Source organism: Bos grunniens, chromosome 14 (genome assembly GCF_055505025.1).
Source record: "Bos grunniens cultivar Pamir isolate PY7600 chromosome 14, Bosgru_T2T1.0, whole genome shotgun sequence".
In the NCBI taxonomy this organism is placed as follows: Eukaryota; Metazoa; Chordata; class Mammalia; order Artiodactyla; family Bovidae; genus Bos; species Bos grunniens.
In genome coordinates this window covers 7,549,538-7,562,170 of record NC_141178.1, presented here as the reverse complement: position 1 = coordinate 7,562,170, position 12,633 = coordinate 7,549,538, and the positions used below count along the sequence as shown (strand labels likewise).

The 12,633-nt window shown below is 36.2% G+C and overlaps 1 protein-coding gene across 2 annotated transcripts in view; it reads left to right on the top strand.

Moving 5' to 3' along the window:
- Positions 1–12,633, top strand: part of MMP16 (matrix metallopeptidase 16) — a 397,127-nt gene that overhangs the window by 369,843 nt on the left and 14,651 nt on the right. For both annotated transcript variants that reach the window (XM_086335241.1, XM_086335242.1), the window contains exon 8: positions 9,066–9,216. In XM_086335241.1, the coding sequence (XP_086191367.1) occupies positions 9,066–9,216 (151 nt within the window). The remainder of the gene's footprint in view (positions 1–9,065; positions 9,217–12,633) is intronic.

The window sequence follows — 12,633 nt, the reverse complement described above, 5'->3', positions numbered from 1 at the left end:
TTCAGCCGTGTCCGACTCTTTGCAACCCCATGGACTATACAGTCCATGGAATTCTCCAGGCCAGAATACTGGAGAGGATAGCCTTTTCCTTCTCCAGGGGATCTTCCCAACCCAGGGGTCGAACCCAGGTCTCCCGCATTGCAGATGGATTCTTTACAGCTGAGCCACAGGGGAAGCCCATGTCAAAAGCAAAGAGTTGTCTAAAATATGTGATACTGGAAGGTGACAAAAAAGAATACTGTTTGCTTAAGAAATGGTTTATGTGACTTGCATTATTACTTTACTTCAGAAGCTCACCAACCGCAATGTCTTTATGCTTCTTTCACTCTTGAAAGGTTTAGGAAGTGCTGATGAAGTTCATTTAGGGTAGAAATGTGCTGCTTCTTACATGGTGAAACGCATAATCTAAGAGATCTTTTAATAAATAGGTGAATATAAAGATTACTTATTTCTCTATAGGAAATAATGGAAAATTGATACTTAAAAAATTACACTAGATGGAAAACTTTACATTCAGTGGCTTTGGTGTACACAATAATAGATTTATAACAAGTAAACTGTGCTATTTTTTAAATTAAAATATTTAAAATATTCAGAGAAATTTAATATTAACATTTATATTTTATATTGATATGAAGCAAAGGGCTACATGTTTAATATTTGAAAATCTCCTGTGATATATTTCCTCTACTAATTTATAATTCTTCAAAAAGTCTGTGGTATGCTTTTCTTTTTTTTTCATTAATTTATTTTAATTGGAGGATAATTGCTTTTCAATATTGTGGTGGTTTTCCCCATACATTTACATGAATCAGCCACAGGTACACATGTGTCCCCTCCATTCTGAACCCCCCAGACACCTCCCTCACACCCCATCCCTCTGGGTTGTCCCAGAGCACCAACTTTGGGTGCCTTGCTTCCTACATGGAACTTGTACTGGCCATCTGTTCTGCATATGGTAATGTACATGTTTCAATGTGAATCTCTCAAATCACGCCACCCTCACCTTCTCCCAGAGTCCAAAAGTCTGTCCTTCACATCTGTGTCTCCTTTGCCGCCCTGCATGTAGGACCACCGTATATGGTATGTTTTTCTTACGGCTGTTTTCATTTTTACTTCCAACTGCAATATTTTTCATCTACAGTGCTTGTGTGTCTAAATGTTCCTCATTTTCAAACACGTCTGTCACATCCTTTTCTTTATTGTGTTTGAGTCTGAGTCCCCTGGGAAGCCAACACTAAGATAAACTCAAAGGGAGGGAGGTAAACCTGTTAATGGTATGAGGGAGTAGACAGAACTGGCAGAGTCTTGGCAAACCCAAAAAGGAGCTCCAAGCAAAACTTGCCCACTGGAGAGGTCCTCGTAGGGCAAAAATGGCCAGAATTTAGTACCTGCTTTAGTACTAAATCATTGCCTGGAAGCTGCCAAGCAGAGCATTACTGATCAAAGGCACTCAGCTGACTGCTTGGCCCAACTGTCAGATCCAAAGTTATTCAGCTGAATGGCCAGTTCTTTCTTCAAGGCAGGCCTAGGCTACGTACCTCACCCTCTGCTGCATTTGCTTAAGTATGCAAAATTCTCTGACTACTTGATAATAAATGCTGGTAACACATGGCCTCCAGCATTTATTCACATTTCTTGAATAACCTACCTATAAACAATATAGAAATTACAACTTAATTCAAATAATTAGGCACTGATATCAATCAGTAATCATTGATTATTGACATTATTTGAGTGAGTAGAAAGCAAATTTGTTCAGCAAAACATTGTGTTATATAATAAGAAGTACCATTTATTGGGTGCTACGAGTGTGGATATATTATATATTTGATCTATCATTGTTTCCAGAACTCTGAATGAGAGATATCAGTATTTTATGTATAAACTGGGAAAGGAAGGCTCAGATTTAGTGACTTGCCCAAGATCTCACAGCTAATAATTGGTAGAACAAGCATCCCTTGGTTCTATCTGATTTCAAAGCTACTGAATGTTTCACTAAGTCACAGTGAAAGTGTATTAGTCATGCAGAGTCTAATAAAGAATATATTATTTATGATAATTTAAAAAGTATAGTGTTCTCAAAGAATATATCACTGTTTAACAGTAATCAGCCAAATAAGCATAATTGTTGGGTAATCCAAGTACAGGCTTATTTATATGAAGAAAAGCCAGCCAATATGAAATGTATGCTCTAATCTTTTCTGTTAAAGTGTTGGGAGCCGCGTTAGACATTACTGACAAAATGGAGGCACAGCCTCAACCCCCTCTCCTCATCCCACAGACACGGTCCCTGGATGAAGGAGTTAGGTTTCGTGATTCTGACTTGTTCTTTCCTTTCTTTGGTTGAGTTGGCTGGAAAGAATATTAAGGTGCTTATTGTTCTTGAGAGAAGCATGAGAAAGCACGAAGCCTTCTGCAGTTGTGCCCAGAAAATAATCTATAAAGTAATCATTGACATTTGTTCAAGGATTTTTAAAAAGAATGTCCCAGGATGAGCACATAGGCCGCAGCTTGAGGCCATGGGACGGATTGTTATCTGAGACCTGTTTGTGAGGGAAATATTTATGGCAAAAGAAGTTACTGAGTTTAGGGTTTAGGAATAATTAAGAATAGCTAGAAACCTTTTTAGGAGATAGTGATCTTAAGATGCTAGGGGCAAACAGGATTTAGAAAGATAAGAAATAAACAGGAATGTAGCATGAGTTACAATGTAATCACAAGTTAAGTATAGGACACATAAGAGGAAGTAGATAATAGATAGTACAGCCGATTCTGAGAGAATCACTGAAACAGGAACTCTGTAGGGCAACAGTGATTTCTGGAGACAATAAATCTGGGTGGGGAAAACTAAAAATGTCAAACCTCTGACCTAATGCTTTTGTCAAAATATAAAAGAAAACCTGAAGCTTGAAATAAACATGTAGTCCCTTACTTTGAGTCAGAGGCTACCTCATACCCTGCTGACACCACTCACCCCTTCAGGCTGATTCCCTGGGTCCTGGAGCTGGACTTCGGCATTAAAGGTTGCAAATCATATGGTCTCTATCATAGTTACTAAATGCTGTCATTGTAGGGTAAAAGAAGATCAGATAGTTTGTTAATGAATTAGTGTTTCTGTGTTTAGATAACATTTTATTTACAAAAAGAGACTGCATCAGGTGGCTCTAATGTACTGACCACTTTTGTAATAGAAGATACAAACTATAAATACAGAAAGACAGTTTTTAGACTCTGAAGAGACAAAAATACAATTCTTTTAAAAATTAATAATTTAAAAAGTGTATCTAATTACTGAGGATACAGTGAGCAAGGCATGAGTACAATACAGTGGATTAATTAATAAACACTTCCAAAAATAAATGCAGAGTGATTCATTGATAAAGGGGGAAGGAAGTGTGAAATCATCAGGAGTTCTGAAAGCCAGACAGAGTGTAAACATATTCTGTTTTGAAAGTCAATTTGCATTAGTAAATTAAGCACTGAATTAAGAGACATGGATTGTAGTACAAATCTATTAGCGACTGGTTGTGTGATTTTAAGCAGAGCACTTTTTGACTTATAACATAAATGTATTAGGCTGAATTCTCAACCGTTTCTTTTGACCCAGTGCATGTGAAGAATGTAGTGCCCACCTCTCATTAACAGGGGCTTACGCAGTTAAAGGGTGTCAGGAAAGCAGGTAGGAGTTTCAGCCTCCTGAGTTGGCACTGACCTTCTAATAAAAATCTTTTAAAGTAATTAGACATTATGCTTTTCCTTGTAGGAACAAGCATATGATTTAAAAGTGCATTATGGTGTTATTTGCATAGTGTTTGTTTCTTGTGTGAGTCCCTCAGCTCCAAAGAAGCAAGAGCCTAGCATATTTCCTATATTTTTGTATCTGCACCTCCTAGTCCAATAACTGGCGATAATAGGCTTTTAACAAGCAGACATTGGCTGGATGGACAGATGCATGGATGGATGTATGAATGGATGGATGGACCGACCACTGCGTGAATCTCATTGAAAAATTATTGGAATAGGTGTTCTGTAAAGTATCCGCAGGCTCCAAACATTCTTTGAGGTTATTCATTTTATTTATAAAGCTTCTCTGTCTTTAATTCAGACTTGTTGATATTTTCCTCTGTATCCTGCCAAGTACAATGTCAGTAAGGACCAGTTTTTTCCACTTGCTCCAGAAATCACCCTCACATGAAATCCAGTAAATGCCTTCTTTTTGCCAAACAGGCAATATTTTCCTACAGAACCAGACCATCTGGTTCTAAGGTAGTTTAAAAATCCACTTCTCTGTTTAAAAAAAAAATAAATAAATAGTTGAATATGAATCTCTCCTACTTACTCAAAATCTGAAAAATAGGAACAAAGTCATTTCAATTTTGTTCAAATCTTGCCTCATCAAGATACAAAAGAAATCATACAATTGTATTTCCTTAATAAGCACTTGGAAAATTAAATGTTTAGCTCACACTGGATAACACGTAAGCTGCATCTCTGCGAACATTTTCTTGTGCTGCAATCATCAGGACAGCTGGATGTCCTTGAGCCTAGCAGCATCGCCAGAAGGCCTGGAAAGAGTGTGAAGAGGTTTCGTGGAAAGCACAGAGGTTAGGGACAGCTAAAGGAAGTGCTCTAAAGCGTCCTAGAGTGCTTCTGCTGGGAAGAAAAGACAACCCTCAGAGCCCAGCTGCCAAACCTTTCACTCTGTGTAGCTCTCATGGGAGGCATTGAAACCATATACTCTTTGCTAATTAAAGGTGAGATGAAAGGATTGGATTCCTTAAGTCATTGAGGTAAGGAACAGGATTTTCATTCTCTTTCTTCCATCACTGTAAGGCTTTCTATTTTATATGCCATAGACTAAAATATAGAACAAATTGGAAAACAGCTCTGTGGATTTCCTGTCTTACTAACTCTGGCAAGGAAGTGACCTGGGCCTTTGGGATGTGTTTTTTTGTTTGTTTGTTTTTGTTTCTTTTAAATAAAGCATTCAGATTAAACAATGGCTCAGAAGAGGTATATATGTTTATGATTATATTTTCCAACAAACAGTTAAATATAATCATTTAAATAGTCCTCCAACATAGTACTGGGTCATGCTTTAAAGTTTCTCAGACTGTCTGATAGTTATAAAGTTAATTTTTCTTATTCTCTCAGCAAGACTCAAGACTAAAGCCCAAGATATTATTTATGTAATCATTATTATCCCTTTATGTAAGACTTTAGATATTGTATACAGTTATTTATATAATATTAAATATAATTATTTCAATCAATAACCATTTATTAAGCACCTACTACTTTTCGGGCATTATATTCAAGGTGCGGCAGGAAAATGGTATTGGATAGCCCACATTGCCGGCAGATGCTTTATTGTCTGTGCCACAAGGGAAGCCCTACCTTCTCCTGAGTGGTAAAGGCTCTCAATATACCCTGGATCATATTGACAAGAATAAAGGCATGGGTGGCTATGCTCCTCTCTTCTCATTTGCCTAAGTCATATTTCCATAACTCTTCAGAGTTTTAGCTGACCCTAGAATTGGAGTGGTGATATAGAGGGAGGCTATGGAGAACAGTAAGACCCACCTTAGAGCTTGTGGAAAAGACAGTTGACTTTAAGTACCTGTATCAAGGATGATCTGCAAGGGGAAGACTCAAGGAAGAATTATGAAATCAGAGCAGCTACAGGTAACGACCCAATAGATAGAAAAGACTATGAACAGGGAGGTTTCAGATGTGAGCCACTAACGAGTCTGTCATCTATTGAAATAGAGAAAACAAGAAGAAACCTCTTCTGATGAGTTCAAATTTGAGCATGTAGGTCAACTTTGTATCAACTTTGTAGAAAATCTGAGTGGGTGACTACATATACTTTTAGCTTTCAAAACATATTTGGACTAGAGAAAGCCATTAGTGACCACTATCTTCTTTGGATTCTTGGGTTCTTTGACTTTAGCCTTCCTTGTCTTCTCTACTTCCTTCCTATTTGCCTGCTCTTCCCTTTTCCCTTATGTGATCTCTTTGGGGGTTATGTGTTTCTAGAAGGCCAGTCCTGGTTACTCGTCATTCTCTCTCTCTATTCCATCATATTATCTCATGAACCATAAATTAATAAATGTCATATTCATGCTTGTGACTTAAAATCTATTAGTTCCAAACACATATCCAATTGCCTACTTGACTTCTTCATTTAAATATCTAAATGATCTCTCAGACTTTTGACTTGAACCTCCAACAACCCATCCATGCCAGTCATCTTTGTCTATTTATGCAGCTATTATTCTCTCATTTACAAAGCCAGAACTTCAGGATTTTTCTCCATGCAGTCTTTTCTTTATTTCACACAGCCAACCCATCAGCAATGCCTATCAATTCTATGTCTGTAATATATCATGATTCCTTTCCATCTCTACTGATGCAATCTTAATCCATACTACTAATAAAAATATTTTTAATTGAACTATTCACTGGCTTCCAATTTCACTTAGAAATGTTCTAGTTATTTAACAAGATTTTTCTCTTTCAAACTATCTTCAGTGGGTTGGCTCTTTTCAGTTATACAAGTCCCAATTCACCTGTCACTCAAATAAAGAGATCTTTCTTATCTCCAGTACAAATAAGCCCCAGTCTACCCCAGCATTGCGATATTATTGGTTTTCTTTTGTATTTTATAGCACTTTTCTTTTTGGAATTATCTTTATTCTCTTGCTTACTTACAGTCAGTTTTCTTCATACCCATTCACTGTGATCTAACCCCATGAGTGGAGATGTTGTTTTTCTTGTTCACTCTCATAGTAGCACTGAAAATCTATATGATGGGCTTGGATCTTAGCTTGCGTGAACTGGTAAGCCATCAAAGTGATTAAGTTAACAAAGAGGTATGATCTGCTTCCTATTCTCAAAAGATAACTTTGGTCTTTTGTTGAAAATGGATCTTAGAAGAATGAAAATGAGCTCTATCAAGGATCTGCTGCCAGGATTAAGGAGTTGAGTCATTCATCAAGTTAGCACACATGCCAGGTATGCCAAAGATCGTCTTTTGAAAATAGGAAATGGGTCACATCGCTTTGTTAATTTAATCTCTTTGGTGGCTTACCAGTGCACTCAGACTAAGATCCAAGCACATCATATAGGTTTGAGTGCTACTCTCTTCTTGCTTATTACATTCCATGCATGTTCTTTCAGTTTTTGTTTTTTTTAATCATATATAACTCTTTTTGGAATGCTCTTCTCAGTATTCTTTGCATAGGTATCATCTTCTCTTTCTTTAAAGTTTGGCTTAAGTGTTATTTCTTTAGAGATACTTTCCTAATCTCCTTACTTGAAATAAGTTCCCTCTATTTTTCTTTTTCTCAGCCCCTGAGGTGTTTCCTTCATAGCATTTATTAGTTTTTCAAGTACTGCAATTACATTTTTCTGTTCTTAATTTTCATCTGTCAAATTCACTTGAAGGTAGGATGATAATAGTTTGTCTTGTTCTATTTAGTATCCTTAATTTCTAACAAGATACTTGGGGCACTGAAAGTACTCAGAAAAGCTGTTTTGATTTAAAATGATGGCAAATGGTAGCTGAAGCTCTTGATAAATGTGATAAGTCTGTTTACAAACTAGAGACTCCTAACTAGCCAGAAGATATGCTTTTTTGGTTGTTTTAGACCAGTACTGTTTTTTTTTTTTTTTTTTTTTTAAGAGTCCCTTAGGTATAACATGAATGCTAGTTTATTATAGTCCTCATCTAGAATAGTATTGAAATATGTTACAAGGAAGGCCTTTCAGCTATTAGGAAGGACACAAGATACTTTGTCAGATATTAAGATATTGTTTTACTTCGCCAGATATTAACCTCAAGAGGAGTCAGTGAGTCAAAAAGTTGCTTGATTATAGAAAGATCCAAAGGCCCAGGGGACGAGGACTTGGGCAGAGGAGGGTGGATTGCCTTTAAGGCAGTAGACGCTTGCTGACTTTGTGGCTGTGTCTCAGAATATTTGCATACCACTGTCTCTCCACTTCCGTCCTCTCTACCCTGGCCACAGCGTTTGTGACACCACTCTGCCCCTCTGCTGCGTGAAATAAGAAGCGAAGGCGCAGAGAACAGAAGCATAGGACATGCCAACCTTTAAGGACTGAATAAAGTAAATGAAGACCAGAGAGGGAGCAGGTAGAGAAGAAAGAGAAGGAACAACAGCAAAACGGTTTTCCAGAAGCTTAGGGAGGAACGTTCCTTAAGGGGCCAACTGTGTCAACAGATAGGGGTGGAAAACTGTAGGAATTGGTGCCTTCGTGACAAAAAGCATCAGTAGCAATACGTATTAAATCAGCTTTTAGTGGAAAGAGAAATTGTTGCAAACTCCTTCAGTGCATACCAAAGAGGGGAGTGTTTACACAGTCCGCCAAGGGTGGACGGCATGAGGAAGTGCGTTGTCTGCAGATAATTTCAAAACAGCAATAAAGCTGACTGCGATTCATCTTTTTTTTAGTATTGCCATACTCTGACAATTCTGAGCAAGATGAGGATTAAAATTTTGCTCCCTTCAGTCACAACTCTTGAAGAGAAGGATAGTGTAACAGCTAAAAAAGGGCATCGGGTCAAAGGAGGATGACTTTATAGGACTAGAGAGACTTGTGAATGCTTATATAATAAAAGGAGAGGACCAGCCTAGAGGAAGTGTTTTAACAGAGTAGAGGTTGTAACCAGTACGGCGATCTGAGGTCATACAGAATGCCCAAGACACAGGAATGATTTTAGCCTTGAATGAAAATAAGGCTAGAGGAAAACATCCTCGACCTCTAATTCAAAACTGTTCCCATATGCCAAATTGTAGATCTTTTTTATTTCTTAAATTAATTCACAAATTCTGATTACATTATTAAATAGTTTTTCATTATATCCACTTTTGAAAATAGCATTGATGTTTCAAAAATGGCATCAGAATTCCAGATGTGACTGCTGCTAAGTTATTTCATGGCTTTCATGTGAAAGAATTTTAAATGCATTGTGTTAATAGATATATTATAATTTCTGACATTAAATTAGTATATTCTGCATTTGCACTTATTTCATACAGGTAACAAATATTGGGTGTTCAAGGACACGACTCTTCAACCTGGTTACCCACATGACTTGATTACTCTTGGAAGCGGAATTCCCCCTCATGGTATTGATTCAGCCATTTGGTGGGAGGACGTTGGGAAAACCTATTTCTTCAAGGGGGACAGGTCAGTACACACTTCACATGAGGAAAACAGTTAACTGATGTTTAGAGAAGTCAGTATTTCTAGTCTATAACAGAAATGTACATTTGATGAAAGAATCTGTGTGGATGTAAACACAAGAATTAATAGAATTGAAAATCTCTTAAACATATTTTAAAATAATATTGAAGATAAATCTTCCTTTTATATTCCTAAATAATATGGCTTTATGATGAATGTATATAGGTAGTATATATTCTTTCTCTTATCCATAATCATAGCATGCCTATAAAGCTGAATAGGCAGTATATATTTATCCTTGGAATTCATTTTATATAATTTTACTTACTTTACTTAAAAGTGCTTTTAAACGGGTCTTTTTTTTTTTTGCTTTTATATTTAAAGTTAAATTTTTATACTTTGCACACAGTTAATTCTGAACATTTTCAAATACCTTCAGTTTTGTCATGAGTTCCATTTCTTAAGACATTGTTCTTTAGGTACCAGTAGATAGGTGCTATGAACTAACCAAACTATCACTGGACTAAAAACTTTGAAGCTTGAAGTATAATGTCTCTTATTATGTTCTGTCCCATCTTTTACTTTTATAACATTACTAACAGGGTTTGTAGATCTTGAAGTGAATAGTTAGTATCTTGACGTACAGTAGCCCCTAGGCATGCTAGTTTTACCCCTGGCCACTTGTTGACAGATATTACATATAAAATCAAAGTTGAAGGCTAAAATTTTATTATTTTAAATTAGCAACTGGTTAAAAATAAAGATGAAAAGTCAAATTTTTGTTGCACTATTACTAATTGGATCAAAATGTGACATTAAGTATATCGTTTTACAAGTAGTTAAAGCACAGGCAACTCACAAACACACATTAAAAACAACAGGTTTTAATGACCAACAAGTTAGTATTGAATTTGCCTGATGTAACCCTATAAAATGTCTCCAACTACTTGAGAAAAGTAAGGATATAAACCTTGTTTATTTTGCACTTTGTAATGTTTGATAGCAAGTGGTTTGAAACATGGAGCTTTATGTGTGAACAAAAAGATTCTATCATTTGCATTCATGGATAAAAATGTATAGCTTTACATTTATTTGTTAAGAACTTTTTATGCATTAAATTTGCATATATTTCTATAGCAAAATATTCATAGATTTTAATTCACTATGAAGAATCTAAAGTTTTGTTAGGTGTTTCTTACTAAATCAATCACAAGTTCATCAAAAAAACTCTATCATAGTAGAAGATATTACTTACCACAACTAGTATATGACTTTCAGCAAGCTATAAATGTGGTTAGAGTATGAAAAGAGAAGAATGAAAAAATTGATTGCCATAGCATGGTGACTGCTAATGGAAATAAATCAGTGGACTTACAAATACTCTTTAAATTAATGACCCTCAAAGCTGTTAGAGATTAATTCTTCAGCTGGTTTTAATTGCTTGTTGAATTTTGTTGGGTCCCCCCACCTCCCCCAGAAAGGGGTAGAAACAAAAGGCTGAGAAGAGACCCTGGAGAAATTAACTTCTACAGGACAGAGCATGAAAGCTTAGCTTTCGTATTACAGTTTTAATGAGCATTTCAGAGATGATAATTAAAGCTGCTGTTTTATTATCAGTTAGCCTCACTTATAAAAATGTTTCCATTCTAAAAACTTAGTACTTCTTCAAAAAATTGTTTAGAAATTAAATGTTGGCTATCTCAAGTCAGTGAAATCAATGAAGGTTAGATACCAAATGTATAATAAAGATTATAGTAAATGAGAAAAGGAGTTTTAGTTAATTTATGTCCTACTTGACAAACTGCATGGCAAATATATAAAACATATAGAAATACTTTGATTTTAAGTTCTGCTCAAGTAGCTGCTTTTATAGATTTTAAAAATATTTAAAACAAGATCCCAATTAATCTTCATGTGTGTGATTTTATGAGTTCATTTGTCATAGATGTTTTATAAGAATACTATTTGATATTTGTATATTTAATTCCAAAGTCACAACATTTATTCATATATTCTTTCTAGATTAAAAGTAGATGGAAAGACATTAAACTAACTCAAACGTAAAAAGCAATCTGGTTGTCACTTTTATATGAAAATTCAGTGTATTTCTTCCTTATAAACATTATTCATTTACAATACTTATCAACTTTAACATTTTATGTATTTCCCATGTATATTTTTAGAGAAAATTTATTGAAAATTCCTTTATCCTTACTTATTACTTCCTCTTATTGACATTCTTCTGTTTAAAAAAAAAAACATATTAACAGACTTCTATTTATCTAAGTATAAGATCAGAAAAGAATTTTAGAGCTAACCTAGTCTAGGTGTAAAAACCTCAATCGCTTTAAGTGAAAGTCCTTTAGTCGTGTCCGACTCTTTGCGACCCCATGAACTACACAGGCTATGGAATCCTCCAGGCCAGAATACTGGAGTGGGGAGCCTTTCCCTTCTCCAGGGGCTCTTTCCAACCCAGGGATCGAATCCCACATTGCAGGCAGATTCTTTAGCAGCTGAGCACCTGGGAAGCCCCAATTGATTTAAGGGGTCAGACAAATAATGTATAGGAGTAATATATAAGGCAGTAGGGAGTGATGGATACTGTGGTGAGCTGCAAACCACACATATCTAGAAGAGCATTGAAAATCAGAAAAAATTCTATAATCTGCTAGACAAACAAAGCTCACCTTTAAATTAGCTTTGGTCTAAACACTGCCATGTGTCAGCCCTGTGTCTTATTCACTTCCTACCAAAGTCTGGACGGCCTCAGTTGCGTTCCATGGGCATGCATCCTTCTATACCTGACTAACTGTGGTAACAGGATAAATATGAGGCAGCCCATTCCATTCTCAATAGCTCTAATTCCTGCTTCCTTAAGATTTCTGTATTTGTTTTGGCATATCTCTCACTCATTTATTTAACACATGTTTTGAGCACATACTATTGACGTGTGCTGGGTAATAAAGATATAGTAGGAGAAAAGATGACAAGGCTTCTGCCCCTAATGTCCTTAGACTCTATCAGGGATATTGTTGTAAAGAGAGAAGAAAAAAATGAGCTTGATATTTTAACATTGAGAAACACTCCAAAGAAATAAAAACAGGTGCTGATGTGATAGAGACTCATGGGTGGTAAAGAGGGGGTGGAGCTTAGTGTGTAAGTCAAGAAAGGCCTAAAGATGCCCTAATGCAGGGACTCAAGAGGGGAGAAATTTCAGTCACATGAAATCATTCAGGCCAGTGTAGTGTAGGCACATGAAGCAGTGGTGCAAAAGCAATAATGTTAGAATGTTCAAATCAGAAAAAAACATTGTTGCGAGAGCATAGGGAGTCTGTGGTTGAAGAAGTCCCATAGGTAGGTAAGAACCAGATGATGAGACATTTTAAGCACAATGGAAAGGCGTAGGAGGGTTCTCAGCAG